This window comes from Patella vulgata, chromosome 4 (genome assembly GCF_932274485.2).
Source record: "Patella vulgata chromosome 4, xgPatVulg1.2, whole genome shotgun sequence".
Lineage (NCBI taxonomy): Eukaryota > Metazoa > Mollusca > Gastropoda > Patellidae > Patella > Patella vulgata.
Window position 1 is genome coordinate 54,379,951 of NC_065882.2, and position 17,618 is coordinate 54,397,568.

Here is a 17,618-nt window from a genome sequence, read left to right on the forward strand (position 1 = left end):
GGTTAAAAGCCAAGAGCTAAATAGAAGTGATTATAAGGGCTAACGTGCTAACTTTAACCCTAGTCTTGGGAAGATAGGGGTTGTGATATCCTGCCTGCATGTAATCATAATTATTACACTGACGATTATTGCACCGTGTCAACAATGATCCATAATGTGCCACCAAGTAACAGGAAATGTTCAGCCCCCTGAAAACCTGACAGTAAATCCTAACCTTAATCCTTGTTTGCTGGGACAGCGGCGCCATGGCCTATTCTTGTTTCGAATTCCAACTGTCTAGGGTTCTTTTCCGCGCACACCAACGTGTCCTGAATAGCCACTATGGCTCCCAAGAGTAGTTGTATACCAATGGAAAATAATTATGTGACGTGATTGGTCTTGAATAACTAATTTTAGTAATAGTGACAGGATAGGACAAAAGTATGAAAAAGGAAAACAGCTTTATTTTTTGGCCTAAATATATTTTAGAATTCAGAAAATTTTATATCGGCCAATAATATAAGTTTTTATTTCTATTAAATGGCATGATAACCGCGGCAAATAATCCAATTCTCAAATATCATGGAGTTATTTCCCTTACATCAAAGATCCAAGGAAAGAAAATAAGGCGCAAGGTAATGTATTATGTCGTTGTTTGTTTCCCCTCTTTTTCTAGAAAGAAATAACCATAGCTTGAAAATTTATTTCATGTTAGTTTAATTGACTTTTTCGTTCGATAATTGTTAGATTTTAAAGGTTTGGGTAATTGAAATGCTAACAAATTTAAGAGTTGTGTTCTTGGAAATATATTTTTATTTATGATTTTGATTAAAGGGAAATAACTCCAATTAGTATTGAATATTTGCCCCTTTTTAAAAATATTCATGCTGTGCTGCTTTAGTTTAATTTTGTTTTATTCACCCTTATGTAGAAGTATATTGTTGTCACCTATGCCCGTCGACCCATTTGCCCACACTTACTTGTGAACGCGATTGAGTTTACATCATCCAGAATTAGCTTTTGGGCGCAATATTTATTAAATTCATTCTCTTTGACTTTACTCCGTATTTAAAGACAGTAGCTAAGTCTAGCTCAATATCATCCAAAGTCTTCGACATTGAAAACAAACATCAGAGAATGAGACCATATATCATGAAAATATAATTGTCTAATTGTAAACTGAAATCTATCGCGGTTTACGTTTTGAATACTGTAAGACCTCGTGCAATAAATTTTGTGGAAAACTGGTTTTAATTAATGATTGATTCATTCAGAAAATTCGGGTGACAAATAAAATTTTCGGGCAAATACTAATAGCCTCATCCACCACCCCAACTGAGATTGACCCCCCTACGCCTATGTGGCTAAATAGATTTGTATTCATTAATAATAAATAATGCAATATTTTATTATGTTCCTTATCTGCGTCTTTTGTAGTTTTAAAGATAATTTTGAAAATGCCGTTTGGACAAATTGTGATCGGCCCTCCAGCCACGGGAAAGACGACCTACTGTTGTGCTATGACGGCGCACTTTGCAAAGAATGGAAGAAAAGTTGCTGTTGTAAACCTCGATCCAGCTAATGACATTTTACCTTACAAACCCGCCATAGATATTGCCGATTTGATAAAACTATCTGATGTGATGGAGAAATTAAAACTGGGCCCAAACGGTGCACTTATTTATTGTATGGAATTTTTAGAAAAGAATTCCGACTGGCTCTTAAAGGAACTAGAAAAAATAAAGGACAGATATATTCTCTTTGACTTTCCAGGACAAGTGGAACTTTTTACTCATAACTCATCGGTGAAAACCATAGTAAATCATTTAGTGAAAGCAGATTACCGTTTGACGTGTGTAAATTTAATTGACTCGTTTTGTTGTAGTGAAGTAGGGAAATATATTTCAGCGTTGGTTATCTCCCTTAATACGATGTTACAGATGGAGTTGCCACATATTAACGTGTTATCAAAGTTTGATCTGTTTAAAAAATGTAAAACGACAGCATTTAATGAAGAATTTTATACCGACGTTCTAGATTTAGAATTTTTATTGGATCATTTACAGGTTTGTAAACAGCACTTTTGTCATATTTTCGATTGAAACGAAATGTGATGAAACATCCTACTTCTCCACACTGTTCGGGTTAATGAAGACGGGCAAACATCATATAGTATTCCAGGATGCAAATTTTGCCCGGACAGTGGCGTTTTGGCCTATTCTTTTTCGAAATCAAACTGGCAAGAGTTCTCTGATAGCAACGTATACAAAAATGACCAGACCAGGGCTTCCACTAAAATTTTCACTTTGCAAATTAAATTAATATTTCGTGTTTTTTTTAATTTATGGTACGGTATCGTGAATTCACGTGTCTAAACCACTTTACACAAAATATTTAGGTTGTATTGTCAAAATTTCTCTTTTCATGGGCCATATCTACGTTTTGGGTTGTTTTTTTTTTTAAATTAATCATAATTCGTCGTCAGGATTCATGGTTGTTTATATTAATACAAGAATTGTGGGATTTATTGCGGGAAGGGGTGCAACTCTTACTTGACTTAGCCAAAGATACTGGATAATCAACCACATTAAAAACCAAACTCCCGTTAACGAACATAGGCCTACTCCACGCAGTGTTTCGTTTGATTAGAGCTAATCCCACTACTCACTGTTGTAAACAAAGCAAATTCTTGTTCTAAATTATACCAAACAGAGCTCCAAATCGGACCAAATGGATTAACATAACGTTACGTCATGACTCACGATTTTATTATGCCCAATTAACCAGTGCATAGCAGAATATTGCAGAAACACTAATTGTGTGACAAACAAGGCTATCAACTGTCAACACGATTTTTACTCTGTGGATATAATGTAAACAATATTGTTTTGAGACGAACAACACTTTCACCGTTTTTAATACCTTAAATCGCTGTCCAAAGTTTTAGGGAAGACTTCTGATTAAACGAAGGGCTATCATGTTGCTGTGCTTTTGGATAGATTTGATTGAAGGGGAAGAATAGACACACTCCCTCAAAAGCGCAAGTATCAGAAGCTAATCCAGCAATGGCCAGAGAGGGATTTCTCGGGCCATTGCTTCAGAAATATGGGTTACGAATGGCCAATGGACTTTACGTCAAATATTGACATCGCTCCCAGACCCCCCGTACGTTGAAGACTAGTAGGTTCTGGGTGACCGAGACTAAGCCGATGCAAACTTTAGTGAGTGGCGCATCAGACATGCGCCATAGTACACATGATTAAACGCAATTTGTTAACATTTTATTGTCCAGTAAAGATTTAATCAAATATTGGTTTACTTTATAGGCGGATCCAGTTTTTAAGAAATATAAGAAGTTAAATGAAAGTTTAATCGGTGTTATAGAAGGCTACAGTTTGGTTTCATTTGTACCTTTAAATATTCAGGTAAGTTATTGATGATTCAAAGGTTTACATTTAGCAAAGCAAAAACATAATTGAATATTCCTGTAACAGTTTGGTAATATTTAGATACAAAATTACCTTGAAAAAAAAAATGATGGGTATGTGAACCTCTCATGTGAAAAGTGGTACCAGGTCACCCAGCTGTTCAAAGAGAAAGCATTCAATGCACGACACCCACATATACCTCATTATAAATATTTCAAAACATGGGTATTCCTTTGAGAAAGAATACCCATTTATTAAGCGCTTAACCCCCAAGTTTTAACAGTTTGAAAAAGTACCGTAGCAACTAGCAGATTTGTTTTGTTTTTAATATAATATAACCTAATGCTAGCTTGGTAGTTATCAACTGATGTTTGGCAGCAACATGTTTGGCAGCAACACGTTACACACCATTTCATTCCATTTTCATTTCGCAGCAACACTGTTCTTGTTCAGTTCATTCTCATGTCCTTGCTGTTTTAATGGTATATTTCAGGATAAAGAAAGTATACAAACTGTATCATCGGCTGTAGATAAGGCTAATGGATATTATTTTGATAGCATAGAAAAATAGTGAAGGTTGTTCAGTGTCCGATTAGGCGATTACTAACTAATAACAGCCCTATGGACTATTGTACATCAATGTAACTGCGTTTGAGGAGCAGGAAATGTTGGGTAAAACCATAAAGATTATATAAAGTACACGAATAAAACATTTGGATTTGGTTTTGCTGTTATCCCCAAAGATTAGATTCATCAACGATTTCAATAATAATTGGGCCACTGTTTCCTTCCGTTTTCACGAGTTGTTTCAGGAGCCGCGGTTGTTCAGTAAGGCACTGGTTCGCTAACAATGAGGTCTGGGGTTCGCTCCCGGTATTGGCTCAGATTGTCCTGTGTGGTTTCCACTTGTTAGTGGTACAAGGGCCCGACCAGGAACAACGGCTAGTTTCCCGGGCGGCACGAAGAAAAGTGAACACATTGGCGTGCATGTTAAACACCCCTTTCCAGTTGGAATTTGAAATAAGCGTAGGCCGTAGCGCTACTATCCGGGCAAATTAACTCTCAAAGCACACTGCATGGTGCATGCCCGTCTTTATTAACCCGTTTGGTACAGAACAGTAGGACGTTAAACCCCATTTCATTTCATTTCCAAGTTGTTTCCCCTTCACCATATTTGCAAGTTAGGTTGAATTTTTTTCAAGTTGCAAATGTATGCAGTTTTGTTGCAAAATGACTCACCAGTTGTCTTTAAACGGGTAATATTTATGGGTGTTTTTTCTAATTGATAGTGGACGTGAAACGGGTATCAAGTTTAGTCAATACAGGATTTTCTTAAGTTGAACAAGGGATCACAGTGGCTAAGTGGGTAAGACGCTGGCTCGCTAGCCTGGAGGTCGGGTGTTCGATTCCTGCATCGGCCGGGAAAATTCATCCAGCAGTAGTAACCTGTTGCGTTTCAACCCGTAAATTAGTGTTTGGTGGGAGTCCTAGCACATTATGGGAGGTGAACATATATTTCTTAAAATTCTGTTCATATTCTGATTGAAATAAAGGTTGATAATCCCTGAATCGAACTCTCGAATCTCCCAAATAAACACTAATCTAATTCCCATTAGACTGAATAGCAGTTTTATCAAAAAAGGTGATGCACAAGTAGATGTCAATTATATTTGTGTTATACAAGGAACGACTGAAGCTGCATATTGCAACAGTCAGTAGAACAATAGAGACTTTTGGCAAGCGTAAATTCTTGGTCCGTATCGCGGGTGCGTAAAGTTTTTGTGTGACGTCATCAATGTGTGTGTATTTCTCATACGTGATACAGCACACGGATACGACAGAAAATGTCTTTTGTGCTACTTTTAGACGCTGATATGTTGTATCATAGCGTTTTATGAATCTGTGTGTATCCTAGAACACGAAGGTGTATCCCTGATGTGATTTTATCCATGGTAACGACTGGAATTTAATCATTATTTTTGATGGGTTTTTCTCGGAATTTTCATACTTTTCCTGTCTGCATGCTAGTTGATCTTCGTGCTAAACTTAGGGATGTGGGACCTTTCTGAAATGATACATTAGTGAAACCAAAAATTGCAGTCGAGTCGAAGTCGAAGATTTTTAATAAGATTCGACATTAATTTTTTTTTTAATAGCCCAGCGCCTGTCGAGCGACTTCACTTCCCCCGGGAAATTGTAGGCTAGGCACTTGAATAGTACAGGTGGTGCTGTAATAGAATTAAGCTCAGTTCAGCGACGTATACGTACGTGACGCGAAAATCTGCCAAAACTTTAAAACTACATTGACGCAACGTATCACGTATACGATACGGATGGGAAAAATCCGCTTGCCAAATTTCTCTAATGTCCCAACCTCATTTCCCGTTTGGGGCCCCATTGTTGGCCCGGAATATCTGAGAATTTTTGATCTGATGGGTCGTTGGCAAATGCATCTTTTCAAATTGTCTCGTGATATCATAATTCTAAGTTACTAGTCCGTCAAAATGTACACTCGGGTTGCCTACTGACAACTACACACTCTATCTTTGCTGCCCCTCAACCATTACCTCCTCCGACGTTCTTCTCGGAATGACCGGGATTCAAACGAAATACATTCCATTCGAAAGTAAAGGGCCATAACTACTATGGAGTTACATCACAGATATGTCCAAGCTAATGGCAGGGTAAAATTGAATCGAAACAGTCCCCGAATTCACGAAGTATTCTCAGACTTAAGTTAAGAATTAAATCTCCTTTCCATCACTGTTTATAAGAAATATCTTTCATCCAGAAAAACAAAACTTGCACATAGTTTCTTATTGATGTATTTGATACCTTAAAACAACAAAACTTTATAAAGGGTTATATTTTAGTTAAAATAAGGCGAACAATGTTTTAGTAAATCCTTAAGTTAAGTCTGAGAATGCTTTGTGAAGTCGGGGCCCGAATTATTTCTTACCCTTACGATTTGTTTCTATAACTGGATAATAACGGCTATTTTCGTAGAAATAATATGATGGTGTTACGATCCGTGTAAAAATGACTAAGTGGAGAATTAGCTGTTATTTAAAAGTCAAAAACATGTACATGTAATTCATTTATAGAGATGCACAATAATGAATTTCTGAATAGGTTTTTTTGGCAAAATGTTTGTGGGGTCCCTTCCGAGCCCCCCGGAACATTTCGGAAAATTGAATCGTTTTGGAATTAAGTCATATCAAGGTTGTGCAGTATGGAAACTGGACTCAAATCTATTATGCCATGGGTTCAAAAGAATGTTTTTTGCCCTTATTTAACAGGGGTGTCGATTGTGGGGCAAACAAGGGAAGTGAGTTTAGTACTTTGGATGTTACGAAAAACCAAGGCTCTGTACAAAAATTGGTAGTTGGCCAATACGTAAAATATCCTTTGGCAGTCAGAATTTGAAGAATAATACGTATTTTCGTATTTTACACTTCTCTATAGATAAAAATGATGTTTGCGCTGACAGACATTCCAGAAAAAGTGCAGTCATGTATGAATGGTATGATTAAGCTGCTAAAAAATAGAGGGGGGGGGGCCAAAAATCCCCCGTTCTGTCAAGGGATTGGAATTCCACCTGGAAAGAGTTGGAACAATTTGGACTAGTCTCTAGTTTATTACAAAAGAAAAAAACCACCGCCCTGTTATATGGAGTAATGGATTATTCAATAATAAAATCCCCCTATGAACAGAATATGTGATTCCAATTTCTCGTTGTTTATATTAAAACAGAAGAGAAGAAGAAATATGTGTTGAATATCATGTGTCGTTCGCTTACTCTAGAGAAATCAAATATCTAAAGAAAACCAACACCTCGTCAATTACAATCATAACAATTATGTTTTCTAAAATGTTTTGAGCAGTTTATTTAGTTGCAACAATTCAACCCACTCGAGTCTAAATTAACCGTGTCAGAAATTCTATAATTTTTGACGCAACCACATTGATGTCCGGAAGACGAAATATTTCAATGGGATGGCAGTTCTACTATTTTTGTACTCATCAGTACTGTCCCTATAAAACAGGGAATCGGATAAGATTTACAATAATTGATCGTTATGTAAATTCGCGTCACATTCGACGTGCAAATTTGTTAATTAAGGCGACATGATTGCTTGTTTGAAACTATTTGATACTAGATAATGAACATACTAGATATATAACATCTGAAACATTCGAAATTCTCAACTGTAATCAATTGCAACATCGATGTGCATTCTGAACAGTGCGGTTCACCCATTGCCTTTCAGTTCCCTGTTCTCGGCTTTTGTATGACAAGTACGTCTGTGTGTTGCAAGAAATGTAATCACTGCGTAGCCTAAATTAAAAACCGAGGATTTCCGACTGAACAGTGATCCACAACTAATTGGCAGTGCAGTACTAAAAAAGCCAGAGAGCAACACAGAAAATCCATAATGTCAGAATTAGTACCATCGATACGAAAATAAAACCCCCCGTCATTCACGAAAAACAAACCGAATGTCAAGATGGAATACAAAACAGTCAGCTATGTGAACCTGTCTCAGGACATCTCGCTTATCTATAAGTGGTAGCAGGTGTCCCGGTATAAGTAAGCCGATGAATAATTAGAAAAGCGATGTTATGTCATTGGTCCGATAAAAAAAATATCATTTGCAGTTAATCTGATTCTAAAAGAACAAAAACGTTGACCAGCCAAACGTTATATAGAAACTACAATGACACACAAGCTGTGTCTATGTACAACACTTTAAAACAATAAACAGTCAGCATCATAGCTTAAAAGATTATTTAATAATAAGATAATTGTGTTTTTTATGGAATAATGAAAACAATGAATTGCTATGAGACAAATTCAAATAGTTCATTATTTATACATATATAATATATATAATATGATAAGAAGAGTTCACTCAAAATGTTCAACAAGTATATGCCATGCTTTCACGAACTACAATGATACAATTGTCTTTAAACCACTTATTGTTTTATACACATTATTTACACATTTTAACTTCGTCGGTGATGATGTTGAGCAAACAGTACACCTTGATACATAATACCGTTAATCTCCATAGTAATGACCAACGAACTATCAATTTCTGAGCGACCATCGTCTGAAAAAGAGAGTTTATAATATGTTAAGAATGTTGGGACGACATCAACAATTTTCTTTACTTTAAAAATATCATAGGCTTTAGATGATCCAAACGGTTTAATAACGCTTTTTCACCACGTTCGTCAGACAATTAACAAAATTACCAATTAATGCAACCGGAAGTTATAGTTAACTTTTCAAATCGATAATTGCTCTGGGTCTACTATCTGGAATTCGTAGAAGTAGTTCCCAAAGCATTTCTACGAAAACGGATGCCAAGAAACGTATACCTGGTAGTTTAGGAAGAGGGGTGTTACATAGGCTAAGTCTGTTCTCCGACTCCATTCATAGGGTTTTCCGGCGTTGTTTCCCCATGTCAGTAGTGTATTACAGAGGGCCTGAAAAGGGACAACTATATAATCGTTCGGATGGGATGAAAACCCCAGCTCCCGTGTATGCATTGGCGGGCACGTAAAAGAACCCTTGACCGTTGGAATTCGAAATAAGAGTAGGCCATAGCGCAGCTGTCCAGACAAACTTTCCATCATAGCACACTACATGGTGTATGTCCGTCTTCATTAGCCCTGTAGGAGCAGAACAGTAGGACGTTAAACACCATTCCATTTCCATTCAGATATCCTGAATAAAAATATTGTTTTTTAAAGAAACAACTTTTGTCTTCTGAAATCCAGGTTTATACCATTGCTAGAGTCATAAGATGTCAGTTATGCATGATGTTTTCCAAGAAACTAACACCAGCAGTAACTGTTACCTCGACCTTAACCTACTAGGACGGGATGTTCCGATTAAATCATTATAATAAAGTAAAACAGTGTTGTGGCGGGTTTGCTTATTATTCTCACTATTACGTAACAACAGCGCCACCTTACTTGAAAATATATAAAAAAAAACTTACTTCTTGAGGTGATTTTGAAATGAGCACTAGGAAATCCTGCATGAAGGAGCATTCTTTCTTCTTCACTTAACATACGTTTACTAGGACTTGGTTCATCTATCGCCGTCCTGGAGGCGGCTTCCATTTTACGAGAAGCTTCTTCAACAGCCCTTGAAGCAGCTTCCATAGCTAGAGCATCGCGTTCTGTTAGAACTCTTGTAGACAAATTGTGAGGAGTTGAAGGTAAACTGTCATCATTAGCTGAAACAAGAAAAATTAAATTAAAGCATAACCGGTGAATGGAAGAGGAATACCGTTAACCAAGGACCATTTTATTCCATGTAATTGAAGCTTCCATGTATAAACTTATCTTTCTTCGCAAAACAGGGCTAATCTAAATTAACTAAAACTAGAGTTCTTTCAATCGTACTGTTAGAACCAGTGAAAGGTTAACGTGGAATCAAACATTGATCACCAATATAATATCTATACAGAAAGGTGGAAAATAAATTACTGGGGTTACCGATATATATTGACAGAGAAGACAGTATAGTATAATATAATATTGTATTAGATATTAAAGGTCAATCATGCCATTCTGGGATTTACTTATAGATGACATTTATTTCTAAATTATGAATTTATGATATCAATTAATGGGTCTATATAAAGATCCCGAGAAATATGGCCATATTTTAACATTTCATACATGAATGTTCACTTTCCTTTCTGTGAAAAATCTAATTTTGAAGTTCAGTCATATAAAACAACGGCGTTGTAACCATATTTTAACAAATTAAAGTATTCAAGTTCTGTGTCTTTTTGTTCCGGTTCATTAAATAGGACCTCTTTTGGTTCTAAGGCAATTTTGAAGTCAAATCATGTGACAGCCGTATGCAACAAAAGCCCATCTTTATCTGAAATTCGAAGTTATGTTACAACTTACGTGGTGATCCCATACGATGTTTGCCGTTTAGAAGACCTCCGTTTAAATGACTAGGTGGTACCAAGTTTGGACTGTGGGACATTTCGTAACCATAATGTGATCGTCGTCCCTCTCGTCTATTTCCGTCAATGGCAGCTTGTAATTCACTCGGTGAACTCAGTTTCAATTTCTCACATTCGTAGGGATATAGATATTTCATATACCTGAAAACATATGTGGATATCAGAAGCTGAAATATAGGACTTTAGAATACAACATTTTTAATGTCGACATATCCGAATGTTTATTTCGGGTAACTATGCAGAAGATCTTTTAAAATAATATGTTTCGGTAATAAAGGTACTATATTATTGATTCAAGTTTTTATTTGTATTATTAAGATGTTGCCGCTTTTTTAAAACCCAAAAATGAAACCTAAATGGATGTTCATGATGATATGATTGAAATGACAATATCGTAAAAAAAAGTTGTATTGAAAAATCTCGTGGCATGCTTTTTTTCTAAGAAAACCAATTGAAGGTGTGAAAACAATTTTCTTTTCTTTCCTTTCACTTAAAATATATCTTTCGGAGAATTATTGTTGGAAAAAATCATGAGTCAATGAAAAACGTCATTTTATTATTAGGCTACATTACAAAGTACATGTTTAAAGTAATGGTGGCATTAAGAGAAACAGTTATCTTTCTGTTTTGAGATGGTAGAGCGTTATATGTTATTTTTTTTTCTCATTCTTAGCTCGATTTTTTCAGGTTTAAACGATTTAAAGAAAGGGACATTTAAAAGGCAATTAATGCGTGTTTGTCACTGGCTTTGTTCGTGTATTTGACTTAACCAAAACCAATTGTGCTTTTTATCAACACTCCAAGATTTAAAGGGCAAGATTTTTCAAGATGTGCGGCGTAACTCTAGAAATAGCTAAGAAATGAAAGAGGAGTATCTGCTGAAAAAATCTAACGTCAGATCAATTCATAAAGCTGTTATTTGAATAACGCATTCGCCGACATTCGTACATCAGTAAAATAATTTGAGTAACAGAAGTTTAATAAAAACAAGTAGTTTTACATTTCATTATTTTATGCAGTTATTTCAATTAACAATATATTTTTACGTATAGATATTTCTACAATTCCTTTTAACATATTTATATAGCAGCTTTTGTATTTTAAGTATACTGTACTTTTAAATATAACAGCGATTTAAGAGTAAAGTATATGTAATAAAAATGATTCGATTATCCAAATTTACGCGTAACTACTGTTGTGTCAAAATAACTGTTGCCTCCAGATGACCTTGTTAGTTTTGTTTTTTTTCTTATCATTCCTATCTTTTTGATATAACAAACTGACAATAGGACGGGCTTAACTTGTTTTTGGATAGAAGAATGAACCAAGCTGTGTGGTATCCTGACTAAATTTTAAAATGAACTTTGGAGATATTTATCTGCAGAACCGGAATGGCATATTTTTAGGAATATATTGTTCTTTAAAATTCAGTCTTAAGAGAAACCAGTATTATCATATCTTATTGTTATCTTAACCAGGGCCAACACTTCTTTGTCTCCTGACGCAGTGGAATAGAATATGGTTGAACGTCTCATCAGCGTAATGCTTGGTGGTATTTGTCATTTCAATGGTTACGTGTGCACTGTGAAGGGACCATATTTTGTCTGGACCGAGGCGTTTCCGACTATACTCAGCTGTCAAGTGTTCTTTACTACACGCCAATGTATACATAGATGGGCCTGAGTTTGTTCGTGCCATCCGAACGACAAAGCAAATCTTCCCTTTCAATCCCACAGGTGCCACCCCTGAGTAAAATCACAAAAGTGTTCTTTAAGACTTACACCGGAATGAGAGCCTGGGACGTTTTGGTCGATAGGTCAGTTCCACGGCCCCTCCATCTAATTCGTCAATGAAGGTATAACATTTCATATACACATATAAACAGATACACATATACACTGTACATGGTTTAAATCTGAATATTCATTTATTATTCTAAGTCAAGAAAGGGTCGATTAAACATTTGCACACAGCTATGATATTCGTTTGCACATATCAGTAGAGCCAATGCCAATTCAACAACTAACACCATTGATTCATCTGAAAACGCATTTCTAAGCTAAACAAGTCAAAAAAGGGAAATGACAACACTTTGTAGATATAGTAAAGGATTGTTCACGTTAAATTCTAATCGATTAATTTTATTAGCTTCCACATTTCTTTATACGAACATAGAGAAAATAAGTTGATGGCGTCGCGGAGAAAGGAAATCGTAATCAACTGGCATCCACTGGTATCAATATTTGATAGTGTTGGACGACATTTAATTCAATGAAGGTGTTATGTTATCAAATTAACGCAACTCGTGTAATTCACTGCTACAATTTTCTGCTCTAAGTAACACCTAATAAATTGCAAAGTGTGGTTCTAATTTGTTATAATCTTCAACAAATGACATTACACTATTGGATTAATTAGGTTTCTTGACTGTTTCCAGGACGCTTAATTCACCATTTTCTACCATGTGCTTAAATCACCTTTAAGGTAATGTGCCGTTAAACTTAGATATCGGAAGTAGTCATTATTTTTTTCGTTCTAATTGAATTCCAATGGTGCACCCCAGATTAATATTTCGATCTAACAATAGTGTCTGCTTAAATAAAGTTATTTTACACAATAGCATAAGGGGAATAGATATAAGCATGGCAACCCAAATACTGGATTAAAAACCTTATCATCCTATTAGAAAGTTATCGGAAAGGGTTTCATCACTTTCAATAATCTATGCCACACGCGTCAGAATACAAAGGTATGGATTTGACATCCCTTCGAGCTTCTATAGGTCATTTTGGTGTGTAAATACGTGTAAGTATTCAGTGAATCTCATCAAATTAACGTTTTTAGTCTCAAATGGGCCATTTATATTTAACCGTGCATTTAATTACCAAATTATTTCATAATAAGGCTTCAGTCAAATTTATCTAATCTCTGCAACTCTCACGTCGCTCTCAGGAACCACGAGATACCAACAGGGTTAATTAGGCTTTAATAATACGTACACATAAAAAAAATACTTTTCTAGGACTAGACAAGCCTCGGCATAGGGAGTTTACTATCAGATATCGGGTAGTACAGTTGTCCGGTCGGATAGCATAATTTTCTAGTTAACACGAAGACAAGGAAGCATATCTAGAAACAGACGCGGGAATGGGGGCGTCTTAGCCCACTCTGTTCAAGACTGGCAATGCCTCTATTAAAGCAAGGGAAACACCTCTGATTAGACACCACACGGTTTTAAAAAGTAACCTGTTTAAATGTTCTATTAAATGGCATTTTGAACAACAGTGGAATATTGAACAACAGTGGAATACGGCGACTAACTAACTGCTTATTTTTCATTTTGCATCGTAACAGTGGCACCAGTCTTATAAGATCTTTCTCTTAGCTTAAAGTTTTTGTTATGGATAAATAAAACGTTCTACAATGCAATGAATACAAATCACAAAGTTATTTTAATAATTCTTCTAGTGTTATCTTACACTTTTTTGCAATTTTGTGGAGCTGAGCTTTGGATCTTGCACGATCCATGACCACGGACGCATTATCTAGGACGTTATGATCTTAAGAAGAATCCAATGAAAGACTTATTTGACAATTAAAACAATTCACATGGGATAAAACAAATTAGGGGGTGGGGGGTAGAGGACATAAAAAGATTGAGGGTCGACCAAAATCTCTGAAATCGATTAATTTTAAAACATAAACTATTGAAATAATAACATAGATACAAATTAGTTTCTGGCAAAAAGGACGACTGAGTAGCCATTGTCGTTTGCTGGATTTTAGTTTATTTCTACACTCCATTAATTACAAGTTAATGCTAACTAATTAATAAATTACTTTTCTTTAAAGACTCGTTTCATTTCTATTGTTATTTGATCTTTAATTGTTTGATATCACTCACTGATCAATGGTCAAATACAACTAGATTCGGTATAGTCAACAGACCATTTGCTTTTGACGTTTCATTATTTATTTATTTATAAAGGGTTAATGTAGATGTAGTTAGTTTTAATTGATACAATTCATTGGGGGCCATTTTGGTAAAAACAAAATCATGAAAATTACAACTTCATCCATCGATTGATGATTTTTTTAATCTAACGCCAACAACACGATATTATTTCTATTGTTCTCTCGGTCGTGAAACGGCGCCAAGACTTATTCAGTGAACACTTTAAGTGAAAAGCAAAGTGAAGTATAGTTTTTAACATTATATACTAATGTAAAGCGGGGGGTTGGATGGCTGAATGGTTAGCGTGCGCGCGCTGTGTCATAAAGTCTGTCATTGAGTCGATTGGCGTGGTTTCGAATCCCCGGTTGTACGTGGCAAGGAGTAGGGTCACCTGTCCAACCTCGTGGGTTTTCTCCGGGACCTCCGGTTTCCTCCCACTGCTAAAGACCCCTACGCGCAAGCGAATTATTGAAATAAAATTAAACCATATGTTAGTCCCGAAATGACCTAGTTTGTGTCGAGCGGACGTTAAACCCCATTTCTCTCTCTCTAATGTAAAGCATGTATTTATGTTACCATGGGGGGGGGGGGTATAAAGCAGTTTCTTTGCAATTTGTCCAATCATCTCCTCCTACGGTTGACTTTTGAATTCCAGTTTTTGTCCCTACATATAAATGGTATAAGATTCAAAGGCGATCAGTTTGTTATAAAAACATAGATTGAAATTTTATCAGTATTAAGTTACTCCTTCGCATCTTTGTCCCAATAAATTCCAAATCAACTTATGTCCTTTCTCCTATTTTAATGTTAAAAACTAAAAGTTCTTGTTCAATTATCTTTCTACCAATGCGCAACATTTTTCGGGAATCATAAAGGGGAATGAAAAGGCCGTCTAAGTGATAGATCCATTCAAATGCTAAAAACGAGCTTTTAGTATTTTATTTTTATCGAGTCAACACTGGAAGGCCCACCATAGCAAAGATATTATGTGTAGAAATATTAAGGCGATTAAGATATTTGTTCCATCAATTTCTTTCCAGACAAACAAAAAAACGAAACAAGGTGGGTTTTTTTTTGAAAGTGTGTTTTTCTCTTTTTTCGGATATTCTAGTTTTGCCTTTTCTTGTTCTTATTATAACCCGTTGAAAAACATATGTTTTATGCTTTTTTAAAAAAACAAAAAGAGATTAATCTAATGTCTTTTATTATAATATATATACTTCTTCTCCATCCCACACTAGAACTTCTCACTTTAATTCCGATACTTCTCAACAAACAATCGACTGGTCTATAATTGACTTCAATAACATATTTTTTTGTAAACTCTTCGCAAAATAAATAGAATTATTTTAAGAGAAATTTTATTCCCTTCGTATAATCCGACGTTTTTGTGATGAGTTGCCTTCGATAATGACTGTATAATAATATTAATAGGCCACAAAGCTAATTAAATGCCCCATTTGTAATCGAATTATTCAATAAGTTGGACGGTTAAGTGAAATGTAAATGTTTTACGGTCCCAGTTGATTAACGTGAAGACAGATTCAAGCGGTGATATCTATCATCATGTTGAATTGTCTCCAAGCACCAGAGCTTTGCAGGAAAGTCTAAACACTTTGAACAGCGGTAATGATATTTGAGAGAGCCACAGCTGCAAGGGGAAGCGAAAAGGTGTGAAGCAATTTTGTGTACAGTAATGGGATGCGAAACCATTAAGCCATGAGAAGGGTTTTTTCATTACAATGCTGGTCTCGCCTTAACATATAGTCTCTTTACAGAGAATAAAGACTACTTAACAATAAAGAGTTAATTTCGGGCCTGATTTAGTCTTATGACACACGAATTATTCACAATTTAGCTCTAATACAATTCTCTGTGTTTAATGGAAATTGGAAAATAATATCTTGTTAGTGAATCGATACACAACATAAAATGAGGCACCACTGGGACTCCATATCTACACAGAACAAATCATAATAAATGTACGTGTATAATGACAATATAATTAACTTAACAACATCATTGATGAATAAAGGGCAATAACTATCATTAATAGGGATATTGAATTTACGAAGTCTGCTGTGGGTATAAAAGTTAGTACTGTCTATATTGTTCCGATTTCAGGGATACAAAATGTAATTAAATGGTGGGACTAAAATGAGCATTATACACTATAACTATATGTTAATATTTCAGGGTTCACTATATATTAGTAGCAATATGACATTAACAATGGACCAATTAATAAAGATGACGGTGTGAAATTAACAGTAATTAATGTGAACATTACTTGGCCATGACTTACACCAGACTGCATTGATTTTAAGCATTCTGGACCAAGATGCTATATTTTCCCCATTGGTATAGAATGTCCCTAAGTGTATATTAAATTAATTTGAAAATAATTATGTTATATCTATATATTTCTGGGCCAATATACTATATATTTCTTTATTTGTACAGACTGTCCCTAAGTGTATATTAAATGAATTTGAATACAGAATAATGCTTGTCATTATTATATAAATGAAGTTACATATTTCTCGATGATTCGTGATTAATGTTATGACAAATCGAAACCGCCTCTCCTCATTCGTTTTATGTCATTGGTCGAAGAATCATCTTCGGAGCGGGTATAAGTTATACAATATATGAAATACTACATGTCTATCATTTATAATAATATAAGTAAAACTTACTGTGTTCTAAGTGTGAAGGCAGCACTAGTGATGGATGAGGGCAGGTTTAAGCCTTTGGTTATTTCCCGCCATAGTTTCTTGTTAATGACTTCTACCAAGCCCCCTTTTGATACAACTAATCTGAATAGTTCATATATATCTAATGTCTGTTTCGCCATTATTGGTATTCTGTTGACGGGTGTGCCTGAAAACAGAAACAGACAATCATATCAATTATTGTTCATTAATTAAATACATGTATATCATACTAGACTTGTGTGTCTTGGGGAAATAAATAAACACCGTAACTTTCAATACAGGATCGGTGCAAAAAAAATGAAGAACTTAATAAAATTCCAATCTATATTTATACTCAATTTATCATTTTATTGCAAGAACACTATTATAAGATACCTCACCAAAATCTTTAATCCGTTGGAGTTTTAAAGGAGCTAAACTACCTTGATTTGGGCCAAAAATGGATGAATTGGGTTGATCTGGTGTATTATTTCAATCTGTGATGGGGAGAAAGTTTGTATACACGATTAAATTATCATCGGTTTGTTTACAAAATTTG

The 17,618-nt window shown here is 35.3% G+C and overlaps 2 protein-coding genes across 2 annotated transcripts in view; one reads left to right on the forward strand and one right to left on the reverse strand.

Annotated features, from left to right (window-relative positions):
- Positions 1 to 575: 575 nt before the first annotated feature.
- Positions 576 to 4,130, forward strand: LOC126818728 (GPN-loop GTPase 2). The gene is made up of 4 exons (XM_050546272.2): positions 576 to 614; positions 1,417 to 2,045; positions 3,306 to 3,404; positions 3,901 to 4,130. Exons 2-4 carry the CDS (start codon positions 1,437 to 1,439, stop codon positions 3,976 to 3,978), a joined length of 786 nt encoding a protein of 261 aa, XP_050402229.2. The 5' UTR covers positions 576 to 614; positions 1,417 to 1,436; the 3' UTR covers positions 3,979 to 4,130.
- A 4,051-nt stretch (positions 4,131 to 8,181) lies between these two features.
- The window catches only part of LOC126818719 (AT-rich interactive domain-containing protein 3C), a 39,632-nt gene continuing 30,195 nt past the window's right edge, over positions 8,182 to 17,618 (reverse strand). The window contains exons 4-7 of the mRNA XM_050546256.2: positions 17,063 to 17,246; positions 10,347 to 10,549; positions 9,422 to 9,661; positions 8,182 to 8,524 (exon numbers count right to left, since the gene is read on the reverse strand). Coding sequence (XP_050402213.1) covers positions 8,418 to 8,524; positions 9,422 to 9,661; positions 10,347 to 10,549; positions 17,063 to 17,246 — 734 coding nt within the window. The 3' untranslated portion in view covers positions 8,182 to 8,417. The remainder of the gene's footprint in view (positions 8,525 to 9,421; positions 9,662 to 10,346; positions 10,550 to 17,062; positions 17,247 to 17,618) is intronic.